The sequence below is a fragment of the Populus trichocarpa genome, chromosome 3 (assembly GCF_000002775.5).
Source record: "Populus trichocarpa isolate Nisqually-1 chromosome 3, P.trichocarpa_v4.1, whole genome shotgun sequence".
Lineage (NCBI taxonomy): Eukaryota > Viridiplantae > Streptophyta > Magnoliopsida > Malpighiales > Salicaceae > Populus > Populus trichocarpa.
This window is the reverse complement of record NC_037287.2, coordinates 368,567-384,858: the sequence shown is the minus strand read 5'-3', so window position 1 is coordinate 384,858 and position 16,292 is coordinate 368,567. Positions and strand designations below refer to the sequence as shown.

At 37.4% G+C, this 16,292-nt stretch overlaps 2 protein-coding genes and 1 pseudogene across 2 annotated transcripts; 1 reads left to right on the top strand and 2 right to left on the bottom strand.

The window, feature by feature from the left end:
• Positions 1 to 1,064: 1,064 nt before the first annotated feature.
• LOC18096587 (protein NRT1/ PTR FAMILY 4.3) lies at positions 1,065 to 4,465 on the top strand. The gene is made up of 5 exons (XM_006385124.3): positions 1,065 to 1,311; positions 1,796 to 2,013; positions 2,306 to 2,746; positions 3,119 to 3,264; positions 3,453 to 4,465. The coding sequence occupies exons 1-5, from the start codon at positions 1,179 to 1,181 to the stop codon at positions 4,354 to 4,356; spliced, it is 1,842 nt and encodes a 613-aa protein (XP_006385186.1). The 5' UTR covers positions 1,065 to 1,178; the 3' UTR covers positions 4,357 to 4,465.
• A 362-nt stretch (positions 4,466 to 4,827) lies between these two features.
• LOC7480760 (pentatricopeptide repeat-containing protein At1g71210, mitochondrial) lies at positions 4,828 to 11,656 on the bottom strand. The gene is made up of 7 exons (XM_024597410.2): positions 10,918 to 11,656; positions 10,130 to 10,386; positions 9,961 to 10,041; positions 9,734 to 9,859; positions 9,528 to 9,626; positions 5,218 to 5,329; positions 4,828 to 4,853 (listed from the first exon to the last, which is right to left on the bottom strand). The coding sequence occupies exons 1-7, from the start codon at positions 11,654 to 11,656 to the stop codon at positions 4,828 to 4,830; spliced, it is 1,440 nt and encodes a 479-aa protein (XP_024453178.2).
• A 967-nt stretch (positions 11,657 to 12,623) lies between these two features.
• LOC7461536 (uncharacterized) lies at positions 12,624 to 14,383 on the bottom strand (annotated as a pseudogene).
• Positions 14,384 to 16,292: the final 1,909 nt, after the last annotated feature.

The following is a 16,292-nucleotide window of genomic DNA, read 5'->3' as shown; positions in this document are numbered from 1 at the left end:
TTCTTTGAGATTTGAATTAATCGATTACCATTACCATTGAACAATTAAAGTAATTTATGCATGCCCAAGACATAAAACATGCAATTATATATGGAGACTCTTAGAGTACTATTCTTGACTTGAAATTAAACATATTAATTATTTGAACCGTCAAATCCGTCAACCAAGTACGAGAATTACCATGTTTGGAGGTGAATGGAGTTATTTTGGGAGAGTTAAAACAAAGTTTAATAAATCTTTTTGTTAATCCGTTGTAACTCACAATAAGATTATCGCAAATAATTAAAACTTAATTAGTCACCTTAATGTAAGACAAAATTAACGACCATATATATATAGGATAATTAATGTGTCAATAAGTACTCCATCCAATACCATGTTAATGAGATTGTGATTCAACTGAATTTATGTTTTTTGCTCCAAGAAGCTATGTTTAAGGTTTTGTTTCGTTTGAGGTTAAAAGTCGAAGGTTAAGTATTAAGAATGTAAGCAAGTGGTCGGAATATAAAGTCTTAAGAATGTTTGAGCACATGTGTGGTCAGAAATTATTTATAATTAAAGGAGGGATCCAATTTATCTCTAAATTAAATATAATAAATAAATAAAGCATTATAATGGGACCTCTTTGTTGGGTATGTGTAAAAAGGAGGAAATATAAAATTTGGATTTCAAAAAAAAAAAAAAAAAGGTTTTTTCCCTTGAAAATCTTGTTAACCTACCTCCCGTTAAGAGTGAAGTGCATGTTAACCCCCTTTGACTCCCCCCCCCCCTCTTCCATTAAAGATTACTCAATAAGATATTAAATATTAAGAGATTATAATAACACACATTAATAGCATAAGAAAATATGTATATCCAAAAACACAGCGTAAAGCACACAGACTCTCTCCTTTGAAGCTCTAAGTGCGCAAACTAAAGCAATAACTGTAGCAAGCATCACGCTTTTTCTATGGTGGAGGTGTTATCCACGTTTTTAGACTGCGTGTGGTTTAAAAGTTTCGACTTTCAACTATCAAGGATGGCTTGGCCCTTCCTTGTATATATATATTGCGAGGAAGGACAAGGGGGCAATACACCTGCCTCAATTTCAGCATAAGAGTGTAGACAACAGCTAGCTGTTTCTTGCATTTTTGTTCTCTCTCCGTAGTGAAAGAGCTAAGAGGTCAAGAGAAACGGAAATGGAGGCAAGGAGATATGATAACAAGGGAGAGAGCAAGTGTGTGATTGGTGAGGAGATTACTGTTGATTGGAGAGGCAAACCCTCCAATCCCAACAAGCATGGAGGCATGAGAGCCGCAGCATTTGTTCTTGGTATGCCTTATTCCCTCTCTCTTTCCCACTCAAAACCAAACACTTGTGTGTGTGTGTGTGGTTTTCTGATCTTGGTGTTTCATGGATATTTCTCACTCTTTGCAATAAATGGATTCCCTTTTCTTGGGATGTTAAGCAATAGCTTGAGCTACAACTTGCAAGCATTTAATATGAGATTGTTAAAGTAGAGGATGTTTTCTTGATTTCGGTAACTTGTTATCAGCTCCTCTCTTGTTGCTCCACTACTATTTTTAGTATTTTATGGTTTAACTCTTTATTTGGCTATACTAGCTAGCTACATCTCTCTGTCTCTCTCTCTCACTATACATATGTTTGATAGTGAAAGCAACAAGAGTCAAAATTTGTAAAAATCTCACAGCATAAAGTGAGAATATGACTTGACTCTCTCTCTCTCTCTCTCTCTCTTGATTTTGTATACTCTTACCTGCAAACACTTGAAATATTTTTTGGCATGGGATTTCAGGGCTTCAAGCATTTGAGATAATGGCAATAGCTGCTGTAGGGAACAACCTCATAACATATGTGATAAATGAGATGCACTTCCCTTTGTCAAAGGCTGCAAACACAGTGACAAATTTTGTTGGAACTATCTTTATCCTGGCCCTCCTTGGTGGTTACCTCTCGGACTCTTATCTTGGGTGTTTCTGGACCATGCTCATCTTTGGTTTTGTCGAACTTTCTGTAAGAGCTCCTTTTTCTTTCAAATGACCTTTTTAATTTCTACTTCCACTTTTTGTCTTTTCATTCTCCCAAGTACTCTTTCCACAATGGTGGCTGACTCGCTTTTTTTGTTCAATATAATATAAGCCTTACATATATACATATATTCCCTTCTGTGATTTAAGATAAGACAAACTTCTAGATGTAAAGGGGACAAATATTGAAGAATTACGAGGAAAAATTGTCTTTATGTTAATAATGAAGATTCCTTCTAATCAACACATTTGTTTTTGTTTGGTCATTGATTTTGTAGGGTTTCATATTACTATCAGTTCAAGCTCATCTTCCCCAACTAAAGCCACCCCAGTGTAACATGTTAACTGATGGAGAAAACTGTGTGGAAGCGAAAGGAGTCAAGTCCTTGATCTTTTTTGTAGCCCTGTACTTGGTGGCATTAGGGAGTGGATGTGTTAAACCCAACATGATTGCTCATGGAGGTGACCAGTTCAATCAAAGCAATCCAAAGCAATCCAAGAAGCTCTCTACCTACTTCAATGCTGCCTATTTTGCTTTCTCCATGGGTGAACTTTTTGCTCTAACACTTCTTGTATGGATACAAACGCATTCTGGGATGGATGTTGGTTTTGGAGTCTCTGCAGCTGTCATGGCCATGGGATTGATCAGCTTGGTTTCCGGTAATCTATATTACAGGAACAAACCCCCTCAAGGAAGCATTTTCACCCCCATAGCTCAGGTAATGCACCTTAACCCTTTTCTTTTTAACTCCTGTTGCTTTGCAAGAGCACCAAATGAGCTACATTTGTTGGAGATGCATGTGCTACCGTTTATTATAAGTGCATAGTTTTGTCCTTAAATTCCAGGCCAAGCAACTATAGATGCATACATATTAAAAAACGTCATTAACATATATAACAGTAACTGCTTGTTGAATAGCATAAGGTTACATAGACAATGACAGAAAGGGTGTTTGTGCTTACTCATGGTCACATGCGGTAAAAGTTGCTCCATCCATTTTTATCATGGAATAACCATGAGAGTATGTTGGACCTTGCATTTTTTTAATAATCAAATTGGATTCTATTTGTGGTCTATCTGGGTTTCTCAGGTTTTTGTGGCTGCAATATTAAAGAGAAAGCAAATTTGTCCATCTAATCCACAGATGCTTCATGGAAGCCAAAACAGTGTGCTCGATAATGGCATAGTAGCCCCATCTGCTGACTCTGGCAGTCTAGCTCATACACAAAGGTTCAGGTAATACATGATTTTTCTGAATTAATTAAGCAGAAACAACATGTATTTTTGGATCCATATTATTTGGTCACCAAAGAAAGGGAATTTAATCTGGTTCTTATAAATTGATCTTTATAAATTTGAATCAATCTCTCTTGACCAATAATTTGAACTAGAACATAACGAAATGGCCATCAATAAAATTTCAGGTTCTTGGACAAGGCCTGCATCAAAATTGAAGATGGGACCAATATAAAGGAGAGTCCATGGAGATTGTGCAGTGTCACTCAAGTGGAGCAAGTGAAGATACTGATCTCAGCCATTCCAATTTTTGCCTGCACCATCGTTTTTAACACCATCTTAGCTCAACTCCAGACATTCTCAGTCCAACAAGGTGGTGCCATGGACACCCAACTCGCCAAATCCTTCCATATCCCTCCTGCTTCACTTCAATCCATCCCTTACATTATACTCATCATTGTAGTCCCTCTATATGACACTTTCTTTGTACCTTTAGCAAGAAAAATCACCGGTCATGAATCAGGAATATCTCCTCTGCAGAGGATAGGAGCCGGCCTCTTTTTTGCTACCTTTTCCATGGTTTCTGCTGCCATTATGGAGAAGAAGAGAAGGGATGCAGCTGTAGATTCCAACAAGATACTGTCCATCTTTTGGATCACCCCGCAGTTTCTAATATTTGGATTGTCAGAAATGCTGACTGCCGTTGGTCTCATAGAGTTCTTTTACAAACAGTCTTTAAAAGGGATGCAAGCATTTTTAACAGCTATCACCTATTGCTCCTATTCATTTGGGTTTTACTTGAGCTCCTTACTTGTTTCTTTGGTAAACAAGATCACCTCCTCAAGTTCTTCAAATCAAGGTTGGCTCAGTGACAATGATCTCAACAAAGACAGATTGGATCTTTTCTACTGGATGCTAGCAGTCCTTAGCTTCCTCAACTTCCTTAGCTACCTATTTTGGGCTAGATGGCATTCTTACAGTCCAATATCTCTATTAACCACAACACAACAAGAGACGCTTGGTGATGATCACTTAAACAACTATGGCTTCATCAACTCTTCAAAACATGGTGTGGATGAAAGCATGCCATAACTGATGTTTTTATATCACTTGATCAGATGAATATGCTTTCATCACACTATTATAGGCTTGTAATATAGGTATATGATATAAAAATGTCAAGGGATCTCCCTTTATTACTTGTTTGTTTGTTTTTCTCTTCTTCCTCCTTTTCTTTTGGCCTTGCTGTAGGAATACATGCATACAGTTTTCGTAAAAAGAAATGGCAAAAAAAAAAAAAAAAACAATGAAACAATTTTTTTTTTTAGAGTAATCAAGGGAGAATATTAATTATTAAGATTTAGCTAGTAACATTAAAAAAAACTGACAAATTGACTAAAAATAAAAACTTATAGTGTAAAAAAAAATGTCATCTTGATTATTAAATCATTTTAAGATACAATCTAAACATCTTGCTAGATTAATACATGTATAAGTAAAATTTCAAAATCTAACTTAAAGCCATTAAGCTAAATGATGAAAAGTTAAATCATAAACTTTATTCTAATCAGGATCAACAACATCAAAACCTAATTTGTAATTACAGGTAATCCAAAGTAATCCAAATAAACTACAAGATACCACAACAAAGCGTATAGATGGCTTTGCGCTAAATTTTTTCCATGTAACAAATGATTTTATTCCTGCAAAAGAAGCAGAATAGTCTTTGGCATACACCTATCATATCCAATCCATTGCATAAAACGATTCCAGAACCTCCAAGTCACGTATCAATGAATAAAAAGGTGATCAATGGTCTCATTTTCCATTCCACAAAAAGAACAACAAGCATCATCATAATTAATAATTCTTTGTAAACAAGAAATCCCCTGGTACTCAAACTATCTTGCAACAACAACCACATAAACATCTCAATTTTAGGAGGAAATATACCTTGCCAAAGTAAGGTACCAAAATTCTCAGATCCTGGATGTTGAATATCATCAATGAGAGCACAAGCTGATTGACTGTGAAAATCCCATCCTTCACTAACTGCCACATCCTTCTGTCAATTGAATCAGAAATAGATAAATTACTCTCTACTTCAGCAAGAAGAGACTCCAACTGATGCGAACCTCGTGATCACATGATTACGCAATCTACAATCAAGATTGAGATCTAATCTTAGAAAGCCGAAATAGGCCTGACAGGAGTGTGACACAATGAAAACCAATCCTAAGACACCAACACTATTGGAATAAAGTCGAATGACACCATGAAGCTTGTTAATCTTTGATAAGTCAGATTAAGTTCGTTCAAGAACTGAAGAATGCAAGAATCACTCCCACACAAGTTTAAAAAAAAATGCTTTGAATTCTTATTGATCTAAAAGTCTCATCTTTAGGCTTTACAAGGGTTAAAATACTTATGAAAATATAACCCTAATGGATCTACCGTAGTGGACTGATTTGACCCATTTACAAAATTGACCCAAAAATCCTAAATTGAAAAGCCTATGACCTGATCCAAACAAGCCTTGGATCTTAGCTGAAAACAAAGTATTAATTAAGTCCAAACAAGCCTTGAGCTGTAGCTAACAAAATAAAATAAAGCCTATAATATTAAATCCCTATTCTGCCGTGAGAAGAAGAAAAGGAAAGAAAATATTATAGAACTGATTTAAGGCTTATTTATAGCCTTCCATGCAACCCATTAATCCTAGAAACTAAAGGAAAGGTAGTCATCTATGTTGTTTCCAAGTTGTAGTAGGATTTTGATACCAGACTTATATTTTTTTCTTTTTTTAAAAGGAAAGTAATTACTAGTATTAATTCCCTTTTTTGCGGCCTCTTAGGATCCTCCTAATACTAGGAAACATAATTAAAGTTGCTGGAACAATCTCCTTGTATAATTAGAAAGCCTTGCCACCATTTTATGTCCTAAGTCAGCTTGAATTCTTTTGTTTTCTTTACTGTGTTTTCTCCTTTTACCGTGTTTTCTCCTCACCTCATAGCCTAAATAAGGTTGGATTGGGCTCCTTTTGCACATGAATATGATGTACTAAGCCTCCTCTTGATGCTCTAATGAACCCTTCAAATCTGACTTGGTCGAAACCTTTAAAACCAATCCATTTAATGCCTTTGTCTTGGACCAAGTCATTAGCCCATTTAGAACATGTAATGGGTTCTTGCTGATGTTTGTGGGTTGATCCACATCACCAACTACTGACACTCCCTATCCCTTAGAGGCTGATTCAAAGCCAAAGTGACTAAATTGGTATCAGAATTATTCACCTCCTGAATTGTAGCATTTTGATGACTAGATAGCCTAAATAAATGAGAAACAACATCCTTAATAGAGAAGAATTAAACCACCTATCTAACCAAAATCAAATAGTCATGCCATTACCAACCTTGTAGCAACAAGAAGCACGAATAACTTTATCAAAAGCTAACACCTTAACAATCCCTTTCCAGGTTGGAGAAAGTTGATGAGTAAACATAAGAAGCCCATTTTTAAAAGTGGGTTGATATTTATGCACATTATAATCTTGCTAGCCTCCCGAATTACCAACCCCTAAATGCTATATCCATTTTAAAAGTAACACCATGTTCTTATTATACAATGATCAAAGCCCCAACCCACCTCTACTCTTTGGCTGAATGACCTTGAACCAGGCTACCTTACACAGCTTGAAAGTATTTGAGTTTCTACTCCACAAAAACCTTCGAATAATAGTAGATATGGACCCAATGATACCCTTAGGCACAAAAAACACTGACATGTAGAACAAAGGCAAAGAATTCAATATTGACTTAATTAGGCAGATACGTTCAACTATGCTTAGCATTTTACCCTTCCATGATACTAATTTGGACTTGATATTGGAAATGATTGGTTTCCATGTAGATAAACGACAAAGATTAACACCTAAGAGGCAACCCCAAATACTTAACTAAAAAGTATCACTGTAAAAAAAAAAAAAAAAACTACTAGCCATCCCGAAGACACAATCATCATCTAAATTAATCTCAATCAAAGAACTTTTGAAATAATTAACCCGAAGGCCAAATATGAGAGCAAACCAGTTAAGGATCCTCTTAACATGCAGAAGATAACCATAATCATTTGGTGAAAAAATAATAGTGTTATCTGTATATTAAAGGAGAGATAAATGCATAACACCATCCGCCTTCATATCTCTGAAATACCCAGCATATGCAACTCTATTAAAGAGGAAAAAAAGATCTCCAACTACTATATCAAAGAGATATAGGGATAATGGATGAAGGCCATTTTAGATGAAGACAAACATTCCTTAATCAAACTCCTCCACAGAATGCCAAACCCCATATGGACTATAACATCATTTAAGTAGTTCCACAAGACCGAGTCGAAGGCCTTGTGGAAGTCTTCTTTGAACAAAAAAAACATGATCCCTTTTGTTCTTAACTTTATGGACACCACCTCATTGACAATCATGAACCCATCTAAAATATGTCTTCATGCAGTAAAACCAGTTTGAGAGACACTGATAACACTAATAAACACATATTTAAGTATAGAAAGACAACAATTTTGCCATAATTCGTTGATGAGACTGGTTGGCCTAAACTCTAAAAAATATATAGGAGATCTTTTTTTAGGAATTGACACTACAAATGAGAATCTAATCCCTTTAGAGAGTTTTTCATAGCGAAAAAAGCTATTAACTATAGCAAAGATATCTGAACTGAGAAGAGACCATGTCTTTTTATAAAAGGAGAAAGTAAACCTATTTGGTCCTAGAGTCTTAGACCCATCACAGTCCCAAACAACCCGTTTAATCTTTTCTATGGAAGGAAGGTGCTTTAGCCAAGCCAAATCAATAACTAAAAGTTTTTTTAAACCCGAAGCACCAATAGCAACTTTATCAGCATTAGAACAAATAAGAGAAAAAAGAAATTGACCCCTCTTTTACATAGGAGAGGAATGAATTTGGCCATTATATTCAATGGCTTTAATGGAGCTATCTAAAAGGAAACTTTCAAGTCAACTTGTGTTGAGCATAAAGCTATCTAAAAGCTCAAATCAGCTTTCAAGGTTTCAATGATATAGTGGAGATGCACCTTGGTGGGAGAAAAGAAGATGCCCTTTACAAGGAAGGGTTCCAAAGAAGATCCATTGCATTCTCCTGAATTTAGTACTTCTTAAATATTAATGCACATCAATGTCATAACCAATCCTCGATCACGGGGACCTCGTCACTTTTCTTGGATTATAAAAAAAAGGAATTTGCTAGCTAGTGCTCCCGAGGAGAGGTCTTTTCGAGCAACCTAACTTCTACAAAGTGATGAAAGTGTACATATGGACATAATCAAAGCATCTACCAGTAAAGTCCAAAGGCAAAATCGATGCCATGTGTGAGAGAGAGAGGCCTCATAGAAAATGTAATGGAGAAGTTCCCGTCAGGAAATATACAAGAAAAAAACATGCCTCAAACATGTCTAGATATTGGAGCTAGGTCCCTCCTGCACAAACCTTTTGCTACCTGTTTTTATCTAACACCTCTGGCTAAATACTCATCAAGATGTTGGCTAAAAACAGGCAAAAACATGGTCCCCCCCTTCAAGAAATTGGAACTCCTCCCTTTTGGTCAAGGATCATGTAATAGCTGGTTTCACTCCAATCAGAGCACATGGAAACAGGCAAAAAAAACTACCCCCTATCCTCTCTCCAAAAAAAAAAAAAAAAAAAATTATCTTCAAAAGTTTACTAATTGCACTCGAAGCTTTTTTCTTAGCTTGAACACGTTCCCTTTTAGCGTTTGTTAACATAAAACAAATTCCTACAAATTCAAGTCAAATTTAACTCTAGTTTATCAGATCAATTTTTTGTTGTCAAAATGAAAGATGATTGAGTTAATTTTAATTTACTTCCTTGAAGTTTGGCACGAATCCATTATTAGTTTGTCCCAAAGGTTTCGATTTTATTTATATCCTCGTTGATGTTTCTAATCATGAATCTAGAGCAAGTTACTCAACATTAATTCTCTAGTAAAATTTGTCTAGTGTTCTTCCTTCTCCATTTGCATTTAGTGTGTGATTTCCAATAATAATTTTAGTTTGCATTAAGTTATGGTGATATTATTAGATTTCAGGCATCTTATTTTCATCTGAAAAAGAAACAGGAAAATTGTATAACTCTCTGAATATATGGTTAATCACGAAGAAGCTATCACAGGGGAAGGAATCATAAGGTACTTTCAGTTGGATCAAACGTACCCCCTCGCTCCTCCGCATGTCCTCCACCCACAGCCCACCTGGCCTGATCTTTTCTTCCATGCTTAAAATGGCCAAAAGTCCATCGATTGGTTTCATATCCTTTGTTACGTATTCTATAGAACAACTCCAGAGCTCATGCTTAATTAGCAACCTCAACAAAAAGTTGTGAGTGTGTGGATGTCACGGGGGAAGCCCTGTTCAATCACCTCTTCCAAGTATTCAGCGCTCACTTCAAGATGACCAGAAAATGCACCATTTAGGAGGCCAGGGTTTGGAAGATCGGAAGATGTCTCATTGTGCACATTTCTAGATCGAACCCAAGCCTCGTATAGCTCTTTAATTACTCCTCAGGGAATGCCAAGGAAGAACATTACCGATCGATAAAGGATGTACGTAAACCTACGCTGGCATCCCTTTGAGTCATAATATTTACCACAATATCATGCTTTTTGGTTGAGCACAGCAACTGTACAACAGCATCATAACATTCCATGCTTGGAACCATTTCCTTACTCTGCATTCCCTTCAGAAAAAAAATTCAATGCAAGATCGGTTCTTTTGACGCCGCAGAGCCCAACAACCATGGAATTGTACAGCTTTACATCCATCTTGCTATCATGCATTGCTTTAAAGAAATTTAGAGCATCAGAAATTCTTTCGTTCCTCAGATAAGCCTTCAACGTAAGAGCGTGAGAGCAAACATTGGGTTTGATTCCATTTCTCTGCATCATCTCAAATACTTCTCTGGCTAGTTCAGGTTTCTTGCCATGCCCATCTCCATCAATGAAGGAGTTGTAAACCATAGAGTTGGTTTCATGACGGGGCAGTTGCATCTCCAGCAATTTGAAGAAATGTATTTCTGGATTTTCCATATCACATAGACAGCAAATAACAGCTCTGAATAAATTCCGAGTTGGCTCGTGACCCTTATCCTGCATTTCAATAAGAAGTCTGCAAGAAAAATCTCCCCTATTGGACCTGTTAAAACCATGAATCAAGCTTGCGTAGTAGCTCCCTTAGCAACTATATTCCTTCTGTTAAATTCCCCATGCATCACATAACCATCTTCAACCCTCCCAGCCCTACATAATTCTGATATGAACTTGTTGCACGTGGAATCACTGAATGTAAAATTCTTTGATAGAGCAAGAAGAACTAAGTCCATCATCATATCAAGCTCCCCTTGTCTACACAAAGCGTCAGCAAGTATAGAAAATGTTATTTTACCAGGGAAATAACCTTGCTCAATAGAATCCTTCGGAAGAGAATAAGCCTTACCAGAGGAACCCTCCATACATAGAGACTTGAAAAGATAATTATAAACCATGGTATTACGCGAGAATTCAAACTACTCCAACTTGGGCTTGTACAACTCATGTGCAACATCTACCATTCCAGCTTTGCAAAAGAAGCAAAATGCAGCATTCATGGAGAAAAGTGTTAGTAGAAAGCTGATTCTCCTTCATCTCAATCAGCAAATCATAAACATCCTCAAGACGGTTATCCTTGAGTAGCCTGAAAAGCAAGAAATTACACTGATAAACATCTGGAACGCACCCTTCTAAGGACCCTTGCTCTTCCGGAACTGGGAAAGCCGCATCAATATCTCTAGCTTGAACAAGATTCGTTAACCAAATTCCACAACCAGGCTCCATTGGCACCACCCCCAACTCGCTAATTTCCTCAATCAACTTGCCCGCTTTAACAAGTGAAACATTTTGACAAAACCCATCAACTAGAAAACTCAAAGCCTGTGCATATCCAAACCTATCACCGCTTCTACAGTAGTTACCCTTACCCTCATCCAACAATTTCTCTTTACATAAATACTTAACCTTCAAAAACCGGGTAACAGCATTCCCAAAACCCCTCGACGAGATCAGCTTATAGACAACCTCAAAAGCCTCAAGAAAACTGTGTTCAATCAAAGAATTGAGAAGCACATGATAAGAGAAAGCATCCGCATCATGACCTTGGAAGCACGTTCTAGCAAGCAGTTGGAGTGCAACATCTGGTTTGCCAGCAACAGCATAACCTATTACCATAAAAGTACGAAATGTAACATTACGATGAACATTAAGATCTCTCGTCCATTTATAAGCCTCTAAGAGATCAAGAATCGTATTCATCCCTTCCGATTTTGACAATATCTTAAAAAAAAGCATGATAAGCAACACGAGTATGACAAAAGCGTACTTGATGACCAGCCCAAACAAAGAATTTAACACAAGAATAAATCTCATTTCTAGCATTACCATAAGCAAGACACCCGACACCAATGACTCATCCAAAGAAAGACCCAATTGCGAAAGAGCGACCCCAAGAGTTTCTTTATCTTCACCATGCTGACCAATTGTCTCAAAAACCCGATTTAACAACTCGTCGTGTCCATTGTTGAAACATTCTTTCAAGGATGAGGCAACATCCTATGCATTTAAGATACTATGAAGGCTGCTTGCAGTCGCTGCCGCTTTCCTAGGACGTTCCTAGACTACAGTCACAGTACTACTGCCTTGTGTTTTGTTCAGCAGGCAGGCAGGGAATGTTCTTCTCTTCTCAAGGAAATTACAAACTGGTACTTATTGTCTGGGGTGAGTTTCAATTAGGTTATCTTCTCTCAACAATGGAGATTTGGTTTTTTGTGTGGATATAAACAGCCATGCCCATGTCCGATATAAACACAGCATGTACATCACACGTATGTTAATTGTTATGGAAACCCGGATGAGGACCTCCACCAAGAGAGACATGGCACTGCATAACCGTTGCTATATATCAAACTCTCCAACTCGAATCCCAACTCACCATAGGCCAAAAAAATACTAGCTCTTTCTAAATTTTCCATGGCTTATCACTTGCTTCTGTTAAAGAGTCAATGGAGAGCACACAATAAACCCTAATTTAATTTCCTCAAACAATTATCAGCCCAATCCACTAAGAACAATGAGCATATGTTACTCTTTTTATTTCTGGACCCTATTAAAATATTTAAAGAGCGAAAGATACTTGCAAAAATAAGAAAGAAAGAAAAAGGCATATAGATTAAGTTTTCGAGAAATTAGCAAGTCCTAAAAGTTCAGATACTCACAAGCTCACCATGCACTTGGGCGTCGTTGAGACTACTAGGCAATACATTGCTTAACCAGAAGTTCAGTATCTTTCTACTGGATCAGTTGGTGCAAAAGCCTATCGAGGAAGGAAGAAAACAATGCAACTCTAATCTAATCTAATCTAATCTAATCTAATCACCAGTCTCAACGCTTCCACCCTTGAGATGCAAATGCTTCTCTCTCTTCTGGAACTCTGTCAAGCCCTTCCCACTTCCAGCCACACCAACCTTGCCCTTGGGATCATCAGGAGATTTAAAAATGCTCTCTTTCTTACGCCCTGAGAAGAAACCAACCTGGAAGAAAAAAGGAAATGGGCATCTTATAATTACAGATCATAATGCGAATTCTAATTTTACTTATTTGATGTTTAGTCCCGAAGAAGCACCACAATGATAAGAATTTTGAGGGAAATTAATGAGGGTTTAAGGGAACGGGGAAAGGCTGCCATTTATGGTGCCCAAAGCTCATTAGGGCTTCCCAAGTATCAAATATATACAAACTTGTGCTTCTCCAATTTGCAAGTATTTACCTTCTTTGTCTTGCCTTTGGTTGTCTGGAGCTGCTGCCATGCATTCTGTCGCTTATTTTGTGCAGCTTCAAGTTGCTCAAAACCCATCTTTGACTTGAAAAGCATGTATCTTCTTACGCCTGGCAGCTTTCTGTAGAAGAAACGAAAATTAAACCAATTAATAAGCTCGTGGAGGAAAAACAATGGCTAGAAAAAAACTTAATTTGAGGTGGAAGAAGAATAGGAGATAGAGAAATATCATATAAACCCTTTTGCTTTGGGAAAAATTATCGTATACACGAAACCCATACTGCACACAAACACCAAGCTGCAGAAGGCTAATCATTGAAGGCTCAAAAGAGAGACAGAAGATATTCATAGCCAAGCCAGAACCATGTATCCTCATTCATTTTTTAAATGAAATTAACTAACCAAATACAGAAAGCAACTAAAGATATTAGAACGAGAAAGAAGTGTGATTACACAAGGCTATTTTATTGTTACAAACACCAGTAAAATTCCTGCATTGTAAAAGTGGCATATGCAAGCACAACTCACCACATCCTCTGGGTCATCATGTTCTATCCGAAGCTTTGCTGGTAAAGTCAACAGAAGCAGCTTGTGCAATCTTCCTTTTGATAGCTTGTTTTGTAGCTTCAGCCACTCTTTCTGCTTCCAGTAAGGCATTGAATTCAAGTGGCCTCACATTGTCAGGATCCACCTGGGTTTAGCAACTGTCAGTCATGATCCACTATCCGATTAAGAGAAGAAGAGAGAGACATCATAATTGGATGCAGTGGACGAGCTGGTCAGCAAGGCACAAAAATGAACGAGTGATGTGTTGAAAGTTAAGCTGGTTACTTATCTTTAAAGCTTCAGAAGTAAATCCTGAAGTTATAACGAGAAGAATGAAGAATGAAGTAATGGAAAAAGTTTCTGTTAAAAGCAGTTACAGCAGTTAAAGAAAACAGTTAAAGCAGTTATAGCAGTTTTTTCTGTTAATTTCTGTTACAAACCGATTCTTACATGTGTAAGAATCGTAGCCCTCAATTGATGAAAGGTTGAGATGAATTGATTCCTAAAATCTAGGATTCTGTTATTAATTACATGTAATGTGTATAAAAGCAGGATTCCTGCATTGGAAAATTAAGAGAGAAACCGAACTACAAGAATTTCTTCTCATCTTCTCTATAAAACTCTTCTACAAACTCTTCTTTAGAAATCTGAAAATCAAACATGGTATCAGAGCTTCAAAACTGATTCCTAAGAGGGGCGTAAACTGTGAAAACAACTTGATTAAACTGTTGCTTACTCAAAAATGGTAGGATCAAGCTCTGCTGGAGGAGATCTAAGAACTCCACAGTTCAATGGCACAAATTATGATTTTTGGGCTGTAAAAATGGAGACAATCCTCATAGCATTTGATCTATGGGACGTGATAGAGATGGATTACAATCTAAACAATCACCTGAGGTAGCAGATGGATCAGGCAATGAAGAGAGTGATGCTGAGCAAACCACTTTGCAAACATCCACTACCTCCAGAGAAAACAAAATTAAGAATGCAAAGGCATTAAGCCTCATACAAGGAGCATTGACAGATGAACTCTTCCCACGCATAAGAAATGAGAAGACTGCAAAAGGAGCTTGGGACATTTTGAGTAGAGAATTCAGAGGAGATAAAAAGGTTAGAGCTGTGAAACTTCAAGCAATTAGAGCTGATTTTGAATACATGAGAATGTCAGAAGGTGAAAGTTTAGACGGCTATCTAGCAAAATTCTTTGCAACTGTGAATAATCTAAAATCATTAGGAGAAAATGTATCAGAAACCAGAATTGTGCAAAAATTGCTGATGAGTTTAAGTAGAAGATATAAGTCCATCGTGTCTATCATTGAAGAGACACGAGACCTTGATGTTCTAAGAGCAGAAGAGGTCATTGCGTTTGTCAAAGTCTATGATAAGAGGGAGGATTTGCATGATGAAAAGGACAAGTTAACAGGAACAGAAAAAGCCTTTAGCAGTTTAAAGGTTGGAAGCAATCAAGCCTACAACTCACATAAGGGCTTCCAAGGCAGATCTACTCAAAAATGGCAGTCACAAGACAGGAGGGGATCAAATTGGACTCCAAACAGAAACCTAAACAACTATAACAATACAAGCTGGAATAACACTACTGGGGGGAGCAGTCAAGCAGGTGTGAAACCACAGTGTCAGGTATGCCAGAAGCATCATTTTGGATTGTGCAGGCATAAAGGAAAACCAAGATGTGGAAAATGCAATCGATTTGGCCATATTGCAAAGGACTGTGATAGTCACAGTTACAAACAATTAGCCAACTATGCAAAGGAAGAAGGAGTAACCACAGGAACCATGTTCTATGCTTGTCATTCTGCAAGTCTGCAAGACAGAAATATATAGTTTGTGGACAGTGCCTGCAGCAACCATATGACATCTCAAGAATCTGAACTAATCAACATTGATAGAACTGTAACCTGCAAAGTAAAGATGGGCTCTGGAGACCTTGTGCAAGCAACTGGAAAAGGCACACTTGTGGTGAAGACTCAGCATGGAAAGAGATACATACAAGAGGTGCTGCTTGTTCCAGGATTGGATGAAAACTTGTTGAGTGTAGGCCAGATGATGGAGCACGGTTACTATATCCTGTTTGGAGGTAACAAAGCAGTGATATTTGATGATGAAAGCCTCAACAATATTGTAGCAATAGTAACCATGGGAGGAAATCGCTGCTTTCCCCTTTCACTTGAGTCTATGACACCTGCAGCAAGGAAAGCATCAGTGATTGAAGATTCCTGGATATGGCATAGAAGACTGGGACACTTGAACTTTGCTAGCATGAAAAAGATGCAGAAGAAGGAGATGGTATGTGGACTTCCTGTATTGACAGAAGTGGAAGATGTGTGTGCAGGCTGTGCTTCAGGGAAACATCACAGGGAGAAATTTAACAAAGAACAAACGTGGAGAGCAAGCTATCCACTGGAGCTGATACACACAGACCTGTGTGGACCAATGCAGAACGAATCAGTTGGGGGGAACAGATACTTCATCACATTCATTGACGACTACTCAAGAATGTGCTGGGTATACTTCCTCCGAAATAAATCTGATACACTTAGTGTGTTCAAGAAA